The sequence below is a fragment of the Oncorhynchus mykiss genome, chromosome 2, assembly GCF_057628025.1.
Source record: "Oncorhynchus mykiss isolate SJ-2025 chromosome 2, ASM5762802v1, whole genome shotgun sequence".
In the NCBI taxonomy this organism is placed as follows: Eukaryota; Metazoa; Chordata; class Actinopteri; order Salmoniformes; family Salmonidae; genus Oncorhynchus; species Oncorhynchus mykiss.
The window spans coordinates 26,874,404-26,889,522 of NC_143023.1; the positions used below are offsets into that span (position 1 = coordinate 26,874,404).

Genomic DNA, 15,119 nt, shown 5'->3' on the forward strand with positions numbered 1-15,119 from the left:
ACACAGTCAGTTAATATTACACTACAGCCACGGTACAGTCTGAGCACTCCGCTCACTCCAGCCTGACCGTGCAGTTATCGCCTGGCTCAGTGCAATCAATTATTGTTGCCGCGGAATCATTAATAATTTCCTAATGAAAACGATTCTGTTGATCTCTGTTGTATTTTAATTAAACATAATTACTCTGCTGCTCTGAGCTGTGGTGGGGCCTCCTTTAGGGTACAATTTTGTTTTAATACACTGATAATGAAATTTTGACATTGTGTCAGTTGTTTAGTTATTATTCAGTCACACTACTTCCCCATGTTCCCAGATAACAGATAATAACCTCAGCACCTCCTATTTGCCTCAGTCGTTTTAAAGGGGAGGGTTGAAATGAACAATTCAATCTGAACTGTTACAGTACTCTCTCTCCTTTCCCCCAGTCCCAAACACGTTTTACAATATATTTCCCCCTTTCTAAACCAAGACTATATCTTTTTCTGAATTCTCCCTGTTTTGTTTTGGACAGAATATAAAAAAATCAGATCCAATTTCAAAAATACTGTGGAAAGGCAGTTAAGGTTTCAGTTGATGAGAAGTGAATCTAAAAAGATCTAGCCATGTCCCGCAAGTTCGCCATATACCTCCGAGGTCTCTGGCGAAGAGCGTGTGAACAACGGAACGAGTGATGAAAAGGGATCAGATGGCGAGGACTTAGTGAACATGAAGTAACAGAAAGACACAGCAGTGAGTTACAGTCTAATTCTACACCGTATGGGCTTATGCAAAACGCCCTAGTACATTGGTCAATTTCCGCTCCAACAATGGCCGACTTTCTCCAGAGACATATTGGACATGCTGTATCTGAATGTGGTCCGCTTAAGAGGCTTACGTTAGAAAAACGCAGGTGACCTTAGAATAATAGGACATAATATCAAGACAGAGCTCAGGTGAGTTTCTAAGGGCTCAGATATCAGGTGATAATGGTCGAGCACAATAGGAGAGCTCTGAGTTGAATACAGCCATGCTGACTTTACTGTCATACTGGTAATGATGATATACATTTCATGTAATGTGTGGACAGTAGGTACCAAGAAATCTGACGAACTGTAAAACATGCAGAATGATTGGTGGATTCAATGTCCGGTCTTGGAGGCCTACATTATGTTTAGTTGTTTTCTCTGTAAAAGGCAAGAAATAAGAATAAAAAAATAAATACATTCAAAGCAGTGTTATATGATGGCGGTAGTGTATTTCATGACATTGTGGATAGGAGTGACCCTGAAATTATATTTCTATATATTGTCCCATTTCTTCTTTCTGTTTCTTTTTGTTTTAATTACTGAACGCCACTCTTTCGATTCAATAGTGGAATAATGAAAACACCCCAAAAATGATGCAATTAAATAATACGCATTCCTTTCTAAATTAATAAAACACTTCCATATTGTTAATCAAATGTACAAATTCTCCACTGATATCCTCCCTCTCTGACTTGCTCTCCCTCTTTCCCTGTCCCTGTCGCTCCCTCTCTATCTCTCGACCAATTCTCCACCAATTCCCTCCCTCCCTCCCTCTGCGTTACTGTAACGTGTAATTACTCCACAGACTCGCTGCCTGTTTCTAGAAAACGTCAGTGGTTCAAAGAAACTGTCCATGTGTGGCGCGGAGCATTGTGGAGGTTCCAGGTGGATTTCTCGATAATGAGTTGGTGCAGCAGTCAAGTTGAGAGTTTTAGTAATGGCTGACTGCTGTGCTCTGTGCTGAGGCACTACAGTATACTGGCTGCCTGCATGGGAGGCTAATGTAAAACAAACAGCACTGTATGCTTACTGTTTCTGGTGCTACTGATAGAAAGACAGCCTGGTAAAAACAGATATGTTTATTCCACTTTTTATATGATCACGTCTTCAAGGGGGAATTGGTAGACATTCTTCATTTTAAAGTAATATATATTTAACACAAACTATGGCCGTATGAAACATAGACATAATAACCTACAGTATATAGTCGTAGTTGATAGGGTAAACTCTCAGTAGAAATGTAGGTTTAGAAATGTCTCATTATACAGGGTGTTGTTTGTCAATATCAACAACACAAAATGATAGAGACAGTGAGTGGCAAATCATTTAAAAAAAATGGACATTCAGTAGAACCAGGACACAGGACAGAATAAAACAAAATCCCATGTCTAATAGTATATATGTGGTAACCGTGGTAGTGTGTTTTCTGCTGGACGCCCGGGGCAGCCCAATGGGGATTCCACCAAACTCACATAGTTCTTGTTCACAGTGAACTAGCATGTATTATACATTACACACCGTTGGACTGCATCAGTCCATTGGGAATCATTTCTCTCTTTTTCTCTGTCCCATAGAATGTCAATGGTTGAAGATCGTGAACATTCAGTGGTAGCCATAGCACACTGACAATAGATTTTACTTTCAGATCATCAACAATAAACTACGATATGGGAGGGTGAAACACAGTGCCAACTCTAGTTGAGGCACTCCTCAAGAAAGCCAAGATGATTGGAACACGAGCCAAGTAGCCATATTCAGTGAGAACCAATGAACATGCAGTATATTGAGATGTTCACTGATTACCATAAGTCAACTGCCTTTTTCAGCGCAAAACAGACAAACAGACAAACAGCAACACTTGGGAAGAGATGTAAACACTGAGGCCCTATGGCTCTGTGTGTCTGTGTGTCTGCTTCATGCAGAGAGGGAGTCATCACTGAGTCATTCTGTACTGTCTGGTGTCTGCATGGGGCCATAGAAATACAATAACTAGAATGATTCTCTCTGGGGCCATAGAAATAGAATAAGTAAATAGATTCTATACAATAACTAGACAGATTCTGTCTGGGGCCACACACATACAATAATTAGACAGATTATGTCTGGGGCCACAGACATTGAAACTAGACAGATTCTGTCTGGGGCCACAGACATAGAAACTAGACAGATTCTGTCTGGGGCCACACACATACAATAACTAGACAGATTCTGTCTGGGGCCCCATACATAGAATAACTAGACAGATTCTGTCTGGGCCCACATACATAGAAACTAGACAGATTTTGTCTGGGGCCACATACATACAACAACTAGACAGATTCTGTCTGGGGCCCCATACATAGAATAACTAGACAGATTCTGTCTGGGGCCACATACATAGAAACTAGACAGATTCTGTCTGGGGCCACATGCATACAATAACTAGACAGATTCTGTCTGGGGCCACATACATACAATAACTAGACAGATTATATCTGGGGCCACATACATAGAATAACTAGACAGAGTCTGTCTGGGGCCATATACATAGAATAACTAGACAGAGTCTGTCTGGGGCCATAGAAATAGAAAAACTGGATGGATGCTGATTCTGTCTCGGCCTACAGATTTAGAGCTGCAATTTATGTCTCAAAATGACTACACACAGTAAGGTGACAAATATTATACAATTATTTCCAAATTGAAATTAATTCTATTTTTCTGCATTTTATCCCTCTGTGTCGTCTATTATGGCTTGGCAGGCGTGTGATTGTGGAGAAAGGTTTAGCAGCTCTACACTAATACAACACAAACGGCTCTCACTGGGGGACTCCTCTTCTTGGTCCGACTTTCACATCACTTCCTTTTCTAATTGAATAAGGGTCAACTAGATGCTATGAACAAGGGGATATGAAGGACAATGCTACAGAGGTGATCACAGATCCATAACGTCCGTCTGTGTGAGATGATGGCAGTACTGCAACTACATCTGGGATGTGTTCTATAATGACTGTGGAGACGGCGAGGGGGAATGACAGACTTAACAAAATGAGACCAAATCCTGTTATTACTCCCTTTTTTGTTTCATATATTCAGTCTCCTGGCAAAAAGATTAGGAGATTTTTAAAGAAGTGCATAATCTCCTTTAACAGCTTATCATAAACTTGAATGATTTGGTGATAAAGAGCACAAAGTTAAGTAGCCGGTTAAGAGGATAACTCCCCAGTGCAGTCTAGTGATTAGTAGATGAGAATTGGGAGACCGAAAGAAAATCCGGGCTGCAAATCCCAGTTCCCGCTCTGATTCACTTTGAGGGGAAGAACCTCCATTTCAGCTCCTTCGTGAGTCTAGTCACAGGGTAATCATTTTGAAAACGGGATAAATAGAAACCACTTCTTGCATCCCTTTTGAATTCAAACATCTTTATTTACTTATTTATGTGCCTGTGTGTCTCTGGATACACCCGTCAAGACCCAATTATGGGCTGCAGCAGCCAGTCAGCAGCACAGTGCTTTCATAAAGACTGAAGTCTGAAGACGCTACTGTCAGTGTGCCGTATTAGCATTTTACAATCAGTAACCTGAAGCCCAATCATGAACTATGGACGGGCAGCCATTTTGAGCTTGCCTAATAAGGGCATTCTAGCTGTATCAGACAGCAACTAAATCCCTCATTTTTATTTCACTGTGATTCGAGACTACCAACCTCTACAGTCACACCCAGTAACCCCACATTACATAAAATTACATTGTGATTTGTGAACAGAGAGGAATTCACTCAGACTGTGTACAAAAAGCAAAGGAATATATTTACCTTGTGAAATCGAAAACCACTGACTTTGTGTCTTGTATGTTGTTTTCCCACTCCTAATCAAGACTTTTGAGTTGATACACTAAATGACTTCAGAGGGATATAAAAAAATATAGATATATTTCGAGTGAAAGACAACGAGACAGACATACAGCAGAACTTAAGTGGGGGAATTGTCTGTCAGACCGTGTGTTTGGCTGCTGTGGTGTTGCTAGGGAGATAACAGACTGTATACAACAGTCTGGAGATTGAGCTTACCTTTGCTGTACACCACACAGTTATTTTTGTTGTCTTCTGCTCCTTGCCAAGTCACATCCAGCAGCCACCTGGGGCCCGCGCTGAGCACCACCGGTACACAGCTCTTCATCTTCTGGACAGGGACAGATAACAAACACTAATCATTTGCTTATTTTGGTGATTAAACAAACAATAATTAATAATAGCCACCAAGTTATGCTTCCTCTTCTTCTCTGCAAGACATAAACAGGGTTATTCTATAAGCTAGTAGGTCCTCTTCTTCTCCCCGCAATGAGAAGATTTGGGAATTGAGATGGTTGGGAGGGGGGCGGGGGGGGGGGGGGGGGGCAGAGGGATAGGATCAAGGTGGTGGGGGCAGTTGGGGTAGGAGAGTGGTTGGAGTGGGGGGGCATACAGTGCTGCTAACGCCTGGTCCCTATGATCCCAATGATACAGTATCAGATCTCCCAGATTAAGAAGATCTTGGATGCCCAGAATGCCGATGACTTTTAGAGTGAAGGAGGCGAGTGTTCAGGAGTGAACTTTAGGCACATTGTGCTGCGCTATCGCTGGGATCTCACTATTTCCTGAAACAGCCAGGGAAGAATTTAAAGAATCAGTATCTATTTCAAAGGGCGATTGAGGCGACGTCTTATAATATGCCGGCAAATTATTCTGAATGTGTAACATCATTTTTCTTCTGGGCTCGGGTCAAGTGTTGGTGCTTTAAGTTATTTGTATGGAAGGAAAACAGGGAGATAGATACTGTGGCCCCAGCTAAATGTATTCACAACCAGACATGGAGAGGGCTCGGTCAGATTGGAAAGGCCTTTCTATTTATTTTCATATGATTTTCTATTCTATTTTATTTTTTAAATGGCTTTTTTTTATATATTTTTTTTACAAAGGGTAATGAAAGCCAAGAGTACATCTTCAGTGCTCATGGGGAGGGTAGAATCATCTTTCTTGGGCAGCCGTTACAGTAGCCTATTGCTAGCAGGCAAAATGTCAGTATTTCAAGGCCATTACTTTTTAACCCCCAGGCCCTCCTTCATTAGGGTGTTACAGAAATAGTTTAGCTAAGAGAAAATGGTCTGGGGTGCAATCTCTTCTCGACACTTCATTTATTTTTCCATTTGAAACAGGCTGCCATGAGACACCATCCATCTGCCTAATGCAACAGCAGAGCACAAGTCGTCACTATGTGTTTCAGACATTTCTTTGGAAAGGCAGCAACAACCAACCCTTCAAGGATAAATGCAATGGCCACTTTCACACGTTAAAGGTCTGAATTGGCACAGATACACACAAAAGATTGATTTATTACGCATGCAGGTGAAGGAGTGTTTAGACACACCCACACACACACAGAAATATTTTGTTAGTAGTGACTGAGGATTAGAGGGCTCTCTCTCTTTCTGAGAAAACAGAAATACTGTCGGCTACATTCAATATCTAAAGTGCAGACAGCATATGGGCTCTGATCTCAGTCAGTCTGTCACACAAATGAAACAATACGTATAAAATGAAAAGAAAACCTCAACTCTAGTTCTTACATAGCAGCTCGAAGCAATGGTGGACTTGTGCCAGTCAGACGGATCAAACACCTAGAGAACAGCACATTGTGTCTGTTGATTTTCTCATTCCTTAATATTTAGGTATCTTATCCCACCCTGGCAGAGGAACAGAGAGAGACCTCTGTCATTTAAGCCGTCCTCTATTTCACATCTCAAATTAGCCTGACAATAAAGTCGTATATCTTCAGCGAACCTGTAAATCTTACAACCCTGTCAAAAGGAGCAAAGGAGACGGATCTGATTGTTGCTACGACGACTATCTAAAATGAGAATCGGATTAACCCTTTGTCAGATCTCCAGACTGGGGGCCATCTCTCTTATTTAGCTGTGTGAGGCTTCTTCTTCCCCTCTTCCTGTCTGTCTAGTCTCTAAGGCCTTCTGGGAATTCACTATATTACACTGCCTCTCACCAGGGAGAGAGTAATAATAATATATGGGTATAGTTTTCAACATTAGAAATACTGTAAGAAAGAAAACATATTTACTGGATTACATTTCCTTTATTATTGTATTTGAATTTGAATTACTTACATTTTTGAATTTTTTTTTTCTCAATGTGATTTCTTAATATAACGATTCATTGTCAAAATCCTCATAACATAATTTATTCATAAAACTAAACATAACCAATTGTAAATTAATAAATTAACTATATAGCTGTATTTTTTATTTTGCTGAAATTTAAATGAGCCATTCATATAAATGTACTACTCGAAATAATGACTATGTTGGGGCTCTGAAGTATTTCAGACAAAGGAATGCAGAGAAGCTGTATTCTGGGTATAACACACAATGATGTCACCAAGGGGAGGAGCATTTTAGCCTTAAATGAACGCCCTCTTCCTATACAGTAAATACAGTACATTTTGTCGTCAAAGCTTCAGACAAAAAAAAGTGGAGTAAGAGGGATGTATACAAAATAAAAACATACCCCTTTCTCTAACTACCAATCACAACTAAGGAATGTGACGTACAACAGTGACTGTCCTGTTCCACTTCCTCATGAATAAATGTATTCAGAGCAGCAAATAATACTGACCCCCTATTGGATATTACAACATCAACACCACCGGCTTTAAAATCCAAAGCCAGATACAATACGTTTTCATCCAGACTAATATTAAGACTAGCTATTCCACAGTGTCTACGGATCAGAGGACTTCCACTTTTTATTGACAGTGATTAAGAGAGTGTTTCACCATTCACAGAAATTAAAATAGGTGGATGTATTAATTCAATCAGAATTAAACAATGGTCATGTTCAAATTTGAAAATGTATGACAATTAACTCTGTCCCTAAATGTTTTTTCTTCAATAAAATAAAATAGGGACATTTGAAGTAGCTACAGTAAATTAGATGGAAAATAAATTAGACAAAATGTGTCACTTTATAAAGTAAAGTCATGGATAAGTGTTGAAAACCATCCACCCTTCCTCCTCATGGTGTGTTGTGGTTTATCCACCCTGTTCCCTCACTCCAGTGGTTTCAATACTCTCCCAGGGTTTTTTTCTGAGCCCTGTTACCGTACAACCAACGTGTAAAAGATACAGTTACCAAAACAGTGTAGTCAGCGAGGAAGTGATTACAAAATGATGCTCCAAAGTCGCTATAAAATGAAAATCAATATTTCCACAAGTTGCTGCAACATAAAAGATAACCTTCATTGATTTTTCTAGACTTAGGCCTCTGTGATAAAATCTAATATAAATTTTCAGCCACACGGATTTGGATCAGAGCGAAGAGCAGGGGCTGTGCGATAAGTTCCATTGCACATCTCTCATAGTTGGATTTTTTCCTCCTTCCTTCCAAAGGCAGAGCCCTAGCTATTTATAATTGGCACTGTGTGAGGAAAAGCTTCTATCAGGAATCTGTTCTAATTTTTATTACTGAGAAGCTAAAGCCTGTTCCAGATAATTTGGAATTTTCAGGGGAATTGTGATGGAGTTGATGGCAGCGCCGGACTGACTCCAGACAGGAGCTAACCTGTAATAGCCTCTGTGGCTGGGCTGATTAAATGTTGCCATAGATGAAAGACCTGCCATCACCGCAATAAATTAACCAATCACACAAATCCCAAGTCGCTACTAATCCCTCCTTGATACCATGATCCTCAGATCAGCTGAAGGAGGTGAGGAAGAAAGTGGCTTGTGACACTCAGCTTCCTCCTAACTCACTGGTTTCCTGTGTAAACAAGCTAATGATATCACCACTGACCATTTCACCACCACTGGGCAACTCTTAACCCGCTTCACGGTCAGGCCAGGGGAAATCGATATCAATCCTTGGTGGGAATGATTCTTTCCTCATCTTTTTCCCTTCGTTTTTTTTCTACCAAGGTCACAAATGTAGTACTGTATCAGTCCTGATCCCCAACTGTAGAGAAATCAAACCCAGTTTTAGTGTGAGCATCTTTACAGTATTTTCAACTTGTTGTTTTGCTTAAAAGGTCCACTGTAAAAACACGTAGAGTATGAAAGACTAAATGTGTTCTTAATCATAATACAAATGCAAATATTTATTTATAGCATTTTACTTCAAAAATACAAATTTCATTTTTTTTTTTCAATAATATTTATTCAGTTTCTTAAATGAAACTAGTCCTTAAGTCCAGTACAAATATTGTTTTTCTTTTCTTCAGTGAAAAACACTGTAAATAGTAGAAGAAGCAGCAGGTTCCTTTCCTTGAGTTTATCTCTCTGTGTTTTTCACTCCCACACACAGCGCTTGGCCCAAGCGTTCATATTTTTAACAACATGCCACTAATAGTTTTGATGTGTCATGTCCATATAAGGGGTTAGCCCTTTATATGAAAAAAAGAAGGGCAGAAAAGCTTATGGATGTGTTATGTCAGGTTTCTATATGATATGTTACTGCGGTGGAGGTATATAGGGATAAAGGATTTGCACCTGTTTACAGCATACTACAGCACACACCTTGATAACGTCCATTGCAATTAGTTGTTCACCACGATGAAACAAATTGCATGTGGTCAACTGGAAATTTCATTAGAGGAGATTTTCCTCTAGCCCTCGTTATCTCATTCCCGTATTAATATTTCTTTAGCCTCAAGGACGGATGACTTGCCAGGGTCTTTCTGTCGAATAAATGGCCAAAACACTTTCTCTTTCAATCCATCTCCAAATTTCTATGCATGTATAGAAAGCTTATATTCAGAATATGGATATTTATGTATATTTTCCTTTAATTTAACCCTAAAAAAAGATGATTATCTGTCAACATCCCAAATGAACTGGGAAATGCTTCCAATGCATCCCTTTCTCAGGTCTCATTTCAAGCCATTCTCTCCATCTTTTAACGGTAGTATAGTTACATCTGCCCCAATAAAAATATACAGTACCTTCATGTAGCTTTCTTTTTCTCTCTCTCTCTCTACAGCAGCATCTGCTATTGGGAGACTAAATAACAGAAATATGCAAAAATTCGACACTAATTCCCTTTAGAGATAGATCTTGGCTGCTGCCCTGTCATAAATCAGAGCATTTCGATATGAAATGAGGCAAGCTGCTCTAATCATTTCTGCATTTCAAATTGGATCACTGGCTCAATCGCTTGGCTTTTAAACTGCTTGCCTAAGAGCAAATGTGAGGTGGGAGATAATTCAGCAGAAATCTTCTCCCTCCCTGCGCTCACTCTGTGCTGCAGTTAGTTTACTGCTTGAGTGCAAAAGAATGCTTTTTTCTTTTCTACCACCCCCCTTCCCCACATCTTTCTCTTTTCAACTTTGTTAAATTGACTTTTCCTTTTAAATCGATTAAATTGAGAGTCACTGCTGTTCCTGCAATCTTTAAAAGGACACCAATCACTCTGCCTTTAGTTGTTGTTGCTATAATGGCAGCTACCCATTGCTGTGCCTTTAGTTTGTAGATCATGGCAGCCATGGGAAATATACATACAGTATTTGACCATTTAAGTGACATCCTATCTGTTCTTACTTATTTTAATGTATCTATCTGTTCCTAATTGTAACCACATATGAACAATAAGTGACCTTGGGTCTTAAATACCACATTGAGTGTATGTTGATTGATCATTACAATACGACATACCTAAAGCCACATATGGAGTAAGACAGGGAGGCAGAGAAAGACAGTCAGAAAAAAGGAGTGAGTGAGGGAAAGCAATGAGTTTCAAGCCTCTTCCAATTCTCCCAAACCTCCAGGCAGTAAGAGCTGCTCCAACTCCAAACTCATCCAGTGCAGTGAAAGATCTACCAGCCCTCCAGACAAGTCCTCTCTCTCTCTCTCTCTCTCTCTCTCTCTCTCTCTCTCTCTCTCTCTCTCTCTCTCTCTCTCTGTCTCTCTCTGTCTCTCTCTCTAATATCTTATGATCATCTCCTCCTTAATGCAACAGACAGACTACGGGCCTTTGACATGTTCTGGTCTATTGTCCCTGTTCACCAACCAGTTGTTTGGCTGAAGTGGACGTTTCATTCAAATTCATGTTAATCCATGAAGTGCAAGTTGCAGATACAGAATATAATGTGTAGCCTATGTATCATTTTTTGAAGTAGGGAAGAAAGAAAGAGAAAGTAGAATTTGTAATGCACGCTTCACTACTTAATAATGACTAGGAGGTACACATCCTGTACATGCACGTCTTCCTACTGTTTGGCTTCGGTCAGAGAAATAACATTGAACGCCTCAGTTCTCACTATTTGAATTCAATTGGGGACTTGTTTGATCTTTGCATGTAACTTAGGGCTCGGCTCCTGGAGCCATGAGAAACTATGTGAGCACATAATAGAGAAGCGACAGCCAGCGATGTGTTCACCTGTATGGTACATTACTGTTCCCCCAGGGTCACTGAACCAGCCAGGTGGCTCATACTCCGGACAGCTCCACTTTAAATACACAGAAATAAACACACGGAGGGGCCATTCTTCAAAGAAGACATGAAGAGACAAAGTCTATCAGCCATTAAGGTCACAAGCTATCCCTCCACACATAAACACAGACCTAGGAGCAGTCAGAAGTCAGTGAAGACAAACAATCACATTCAAGGCAAGATGATGCTTGAATAAAGCCTGGATAAACCTCACTTCCCCTTTAAGGTACAGCCTTGGATTTTAATGCGTTCCTTTGAACTCTTATTTCTTCTCTGTGAAGTCAGAAATCACCATGCAATGAAAAAAGCATCTACGTGGCATTATATTTAAGGAAGCTGTTTTGCACAACCCTCTTGGCCGTCCCTGAACCGTGGAAAAATCCTTACCTACTGATATTTGCATAATCATTTGATTGTATACCTATGACACAGAAACAGTTTGATTCTCGCGTGCACTTTAGAGAAACGGGGGTCTTAATAAATCCCCTTTAAAGACTGGCCATATTTACACTGAGGTAAGTAAATAAGATAAAGATGGTGAACTTGCCCCCACTAAATGTATTAGACGTGAACTCCCTTATCACAGTCTCAGCACGCGGACTGTTAAAAGATGGGGTTTCAGGACGGGAAATGGTCTTTGTTACCCAATTAGTTTCCTGACGACCCTATGGTGTAATATTCCTGTTTTGACAGCCTCATAAACACACACACACACACACAAACACACACACACACTGCTATGTGCTGGACCACCAGGCCTGTGAAGCCGACACTGTCCAGGCCTCCTCTCCTCTGGTCTTATCTGGGTTCTTTATCTCAAAGCCTCCGCTGATAGAAGACCCATGTGACCACCGACCAAATCAGCATTCTTCACGGAATACTTTCATTTTCTGCTGTTCATCCATCTGGAGTCATTTGACAGGGTTTTGTCTTTGGGCTTTGGTGGCCCCCGAGCCAGGCTAGCAAGGCTGGGGGGCTGGAGTACTGGGGGGCTGGATTGGGGCTGGAGGCCGGCAGCAGGGACTCGCCTTCGCTGGAGGAGGTGAAGCAAGCAAAGCCTCCACTGTGTTCCTCGACTCCTCCACCAGCGCAACCAAGAGCAAAAAGAACGCAGCAGCCCAGCCTAGGCCAACCCCACGTAGAGACTTAGTCTGCGTCCTAAATGGCACCCTATTCATTCCCTATATAGTGCACTACTTTTCACCAGGGCCCATGTTGTGCACTATATAGGGAATAAAGTGCAATTTCAGAGTGGGTCTTAGAGTGGCCTGGTTTACGTGTGGGGAGATGTGATGTGGTGGCAGCATGCTATAAATAATGGATGTCATCAGTGGCATGGCATCAAAGAGTCCTGAAAACATCAAGCAGCCTACATGTTATGATGCTTTCTTAAAGATATATTACTTAGGCATTTTTGCTTTATTCAGACAGATTAGAAACGGCAGGGAAGACAGATTAAGAGGAGACAAAGTGGGAAGACGGGGATTGAACCCCTGTCTCCAGGGTTGCATACATGTACCTACTGTAGACCAGCATACCATGGGGCCTGCACGTAATGATGCATTCTAGTGGGATGAGCAACATATTTGTCTAGGACTGAAAGTTCTTCACAATACTGATAACATAATGATAAGGATGAAGATGAAGCACTGTAACATATGTTTTAGGTAATTATAGACGAGACAGAGTATGTGTGTGTGTGTGTGTGTGTGTGTGTGTGTGTGTGTGTGTGTGTGTTGACTGCTGAAGGGAATGATGGTCAGTACTCTAAAACTTTAACCAGCACCATAAATAACTTTAGTCCCCACTGTAATGTAGAATACCATCAGGAGTTTGCAAATGGAAACAATCACAGATTATCTGGAGCACTTCTCAGGGAAGTTGTTTCAACATATCACAAGTACTGCCATGACAGAGACAGATGGCAAAGCAGCTGGCACCACTCAACTTCTTTTCACTTTTCTGTTTTCCCTCCAACTGCAATGGATGTGTATGTGTGTGTGTATGTGTTGTGTATGTTAATGGATATATACTCTTTCGTTTGACATAGACGCTCACATTGACTTTTCTAAGTTACACACTATGACTTTTTTCAAGGGTTTAGGAATGTCAATGAATGTTTCCGCTAGATTGGGTACTTGTTGGGTTCTGATGTGTTGTAGACACAGTGTACCTCGCTTCAAATGATTTAGATCAAGTTACAATTTCACACATTTCCTTCTTTTACAGGATGCAATATATCTTGGCGAATGAATCAAATGGTCCTGAACGTTCATGTTTATAGCACGTGTCCAATTATGTTTATCGAGGATTATGTTTATTGTTATGTTTATGTTTATTGAGGAGCATAAGCATTCTACACTTCTGTACTTAATGTTATACACAGACTGCACAAAACATTAAGAACACCTTCCTAATATTGAGTTGCACCCCCTATTGCCCTCAGAACATCCTCAATTTGTCGACACTACAAGGTGTTGAAAGCGTTGCACAGGGATACTGGCCCATGTTGACTCCAGTGCTTGAAACAGTTGGGTCAAGGAGCTGGATGTCATTTGGGTGGTGGATCATTCTTGATACACACGGGAAACTGTTGAGCATGAAAAATCCAGCAGCATTGCAGTTCTTGACACACTCAAACCGGTGCGCCTGGCAACTACTACCATACCCCGTTCAAAGGCACTTAAATGTTCTGTCTTGTCCATTCACATTCTGAATTGCACACACACACAATCCATGTCTATATTGTCTCAAGGCTTAAAAATCCTTCTTTAACCTGTCTCCTCCCCTTCATCTACACTGATTGAAGTAGATTTAACAAGTGACGTAGATTTAACACCTGGTCAGTTTATGCCATGGAAAGAGCTGTTCCTAATGTTTTGTACACTCAGTGTATGTTCTCTCAGTGTATGTTCTCTCTCTCAATTGGCATATCTATTTGAAGCCCCAACTCAACATAAAAAGCGTCCGTTCTCACTGTAACATTTAGTGTACAGATCCATTCCCTGTATGTATAGTGAGATTGAGCAAACTATGTAGCCATCACAGCAGGGCTGCAAGGCACAAAGCAAGTCAGTGAATTCTGCCTTCCTTATCTGGGGACCAGCCATATCTGTTTGTGGTGATGTAAGGACAGGAGAATGTCAGGTTCACTTGTAGATCAAGTCAACCATGCATTATCTCAAACAGTGGAGCTCAGCCCCAACAGCCCCAACCCCAGTAGCACTGAGCAGCACTGAGCCCTTCACAGCTAATACACCACGGCATGGCGGCATGGCCACAGGATGGATCCCAGCAGAGCACAGAGAGAGGAGCCATAGAAAGGAGCTTAGAAAGACACCAAACAATGGCCCCGGGGCCTGGACACCACCCCCTGACACAGGTCATAACCCTAGTCTCCATTCGACTCACAAGTATGCCTAACCAAGCGTTGTTGTCAGATCTTTGTCATCGAGCTGATGGTTTAGACTGAGAGAGGGATGAATTCAGAGGACTATGTGTTTTCTTTATCAAAATAATGTGGTATAACGTGAACTCTTTAATGTATGTGCTGGTCAATAACAGTGTTGATAGAAATGTGGGGCGCAGTGAATGTCAGAGAGACCGCCAGATAATTACCATTTTACCCATCTGAAGAGACCCCAGTCTTAATATTGGTTTAAGCCCAAGAAATAATTGATGCATGCAATCACAAATTGGTTCCCAGCCTAAAATTTGGGGCCATTATTTCATTAGATGGAGCCACATTCTTTGTGCCAAAATTATTTGTGTGTCCAACATAGAAATTCAAATCCGGTTAGTGCAGATAATTGTCTGGTTTTACCAACCACATCCAAGAGGGTATTACTTTCAGACAGAAAGGATAGGTTGACTTTATATACAAAA

General features: G+C 40.9%; 1 protein-coding gene across 1 annotated transcript in view; it reads right to left on the reverse strand.

Moving 5' to 3' along the window:
* LOC110485644 (zinc finger protein ZFPM2) overlaps positions 1–15,119 on the reverse strand; it is a 152,214-nt gene that overhangs the window by 46,628 nt on the left and 90,467 nt on the right. Inside the window, exon 5 of the mRNA XM_036944134.2 lies at positions 4,833–4,944. Coding sequence (XP_036800029.2) covers positions 4,833–4,944 — 112 coding nt within the window. The remainder of the gene's footprint in view (positions 1–4,832; positions 4,945–15,119) is intronic.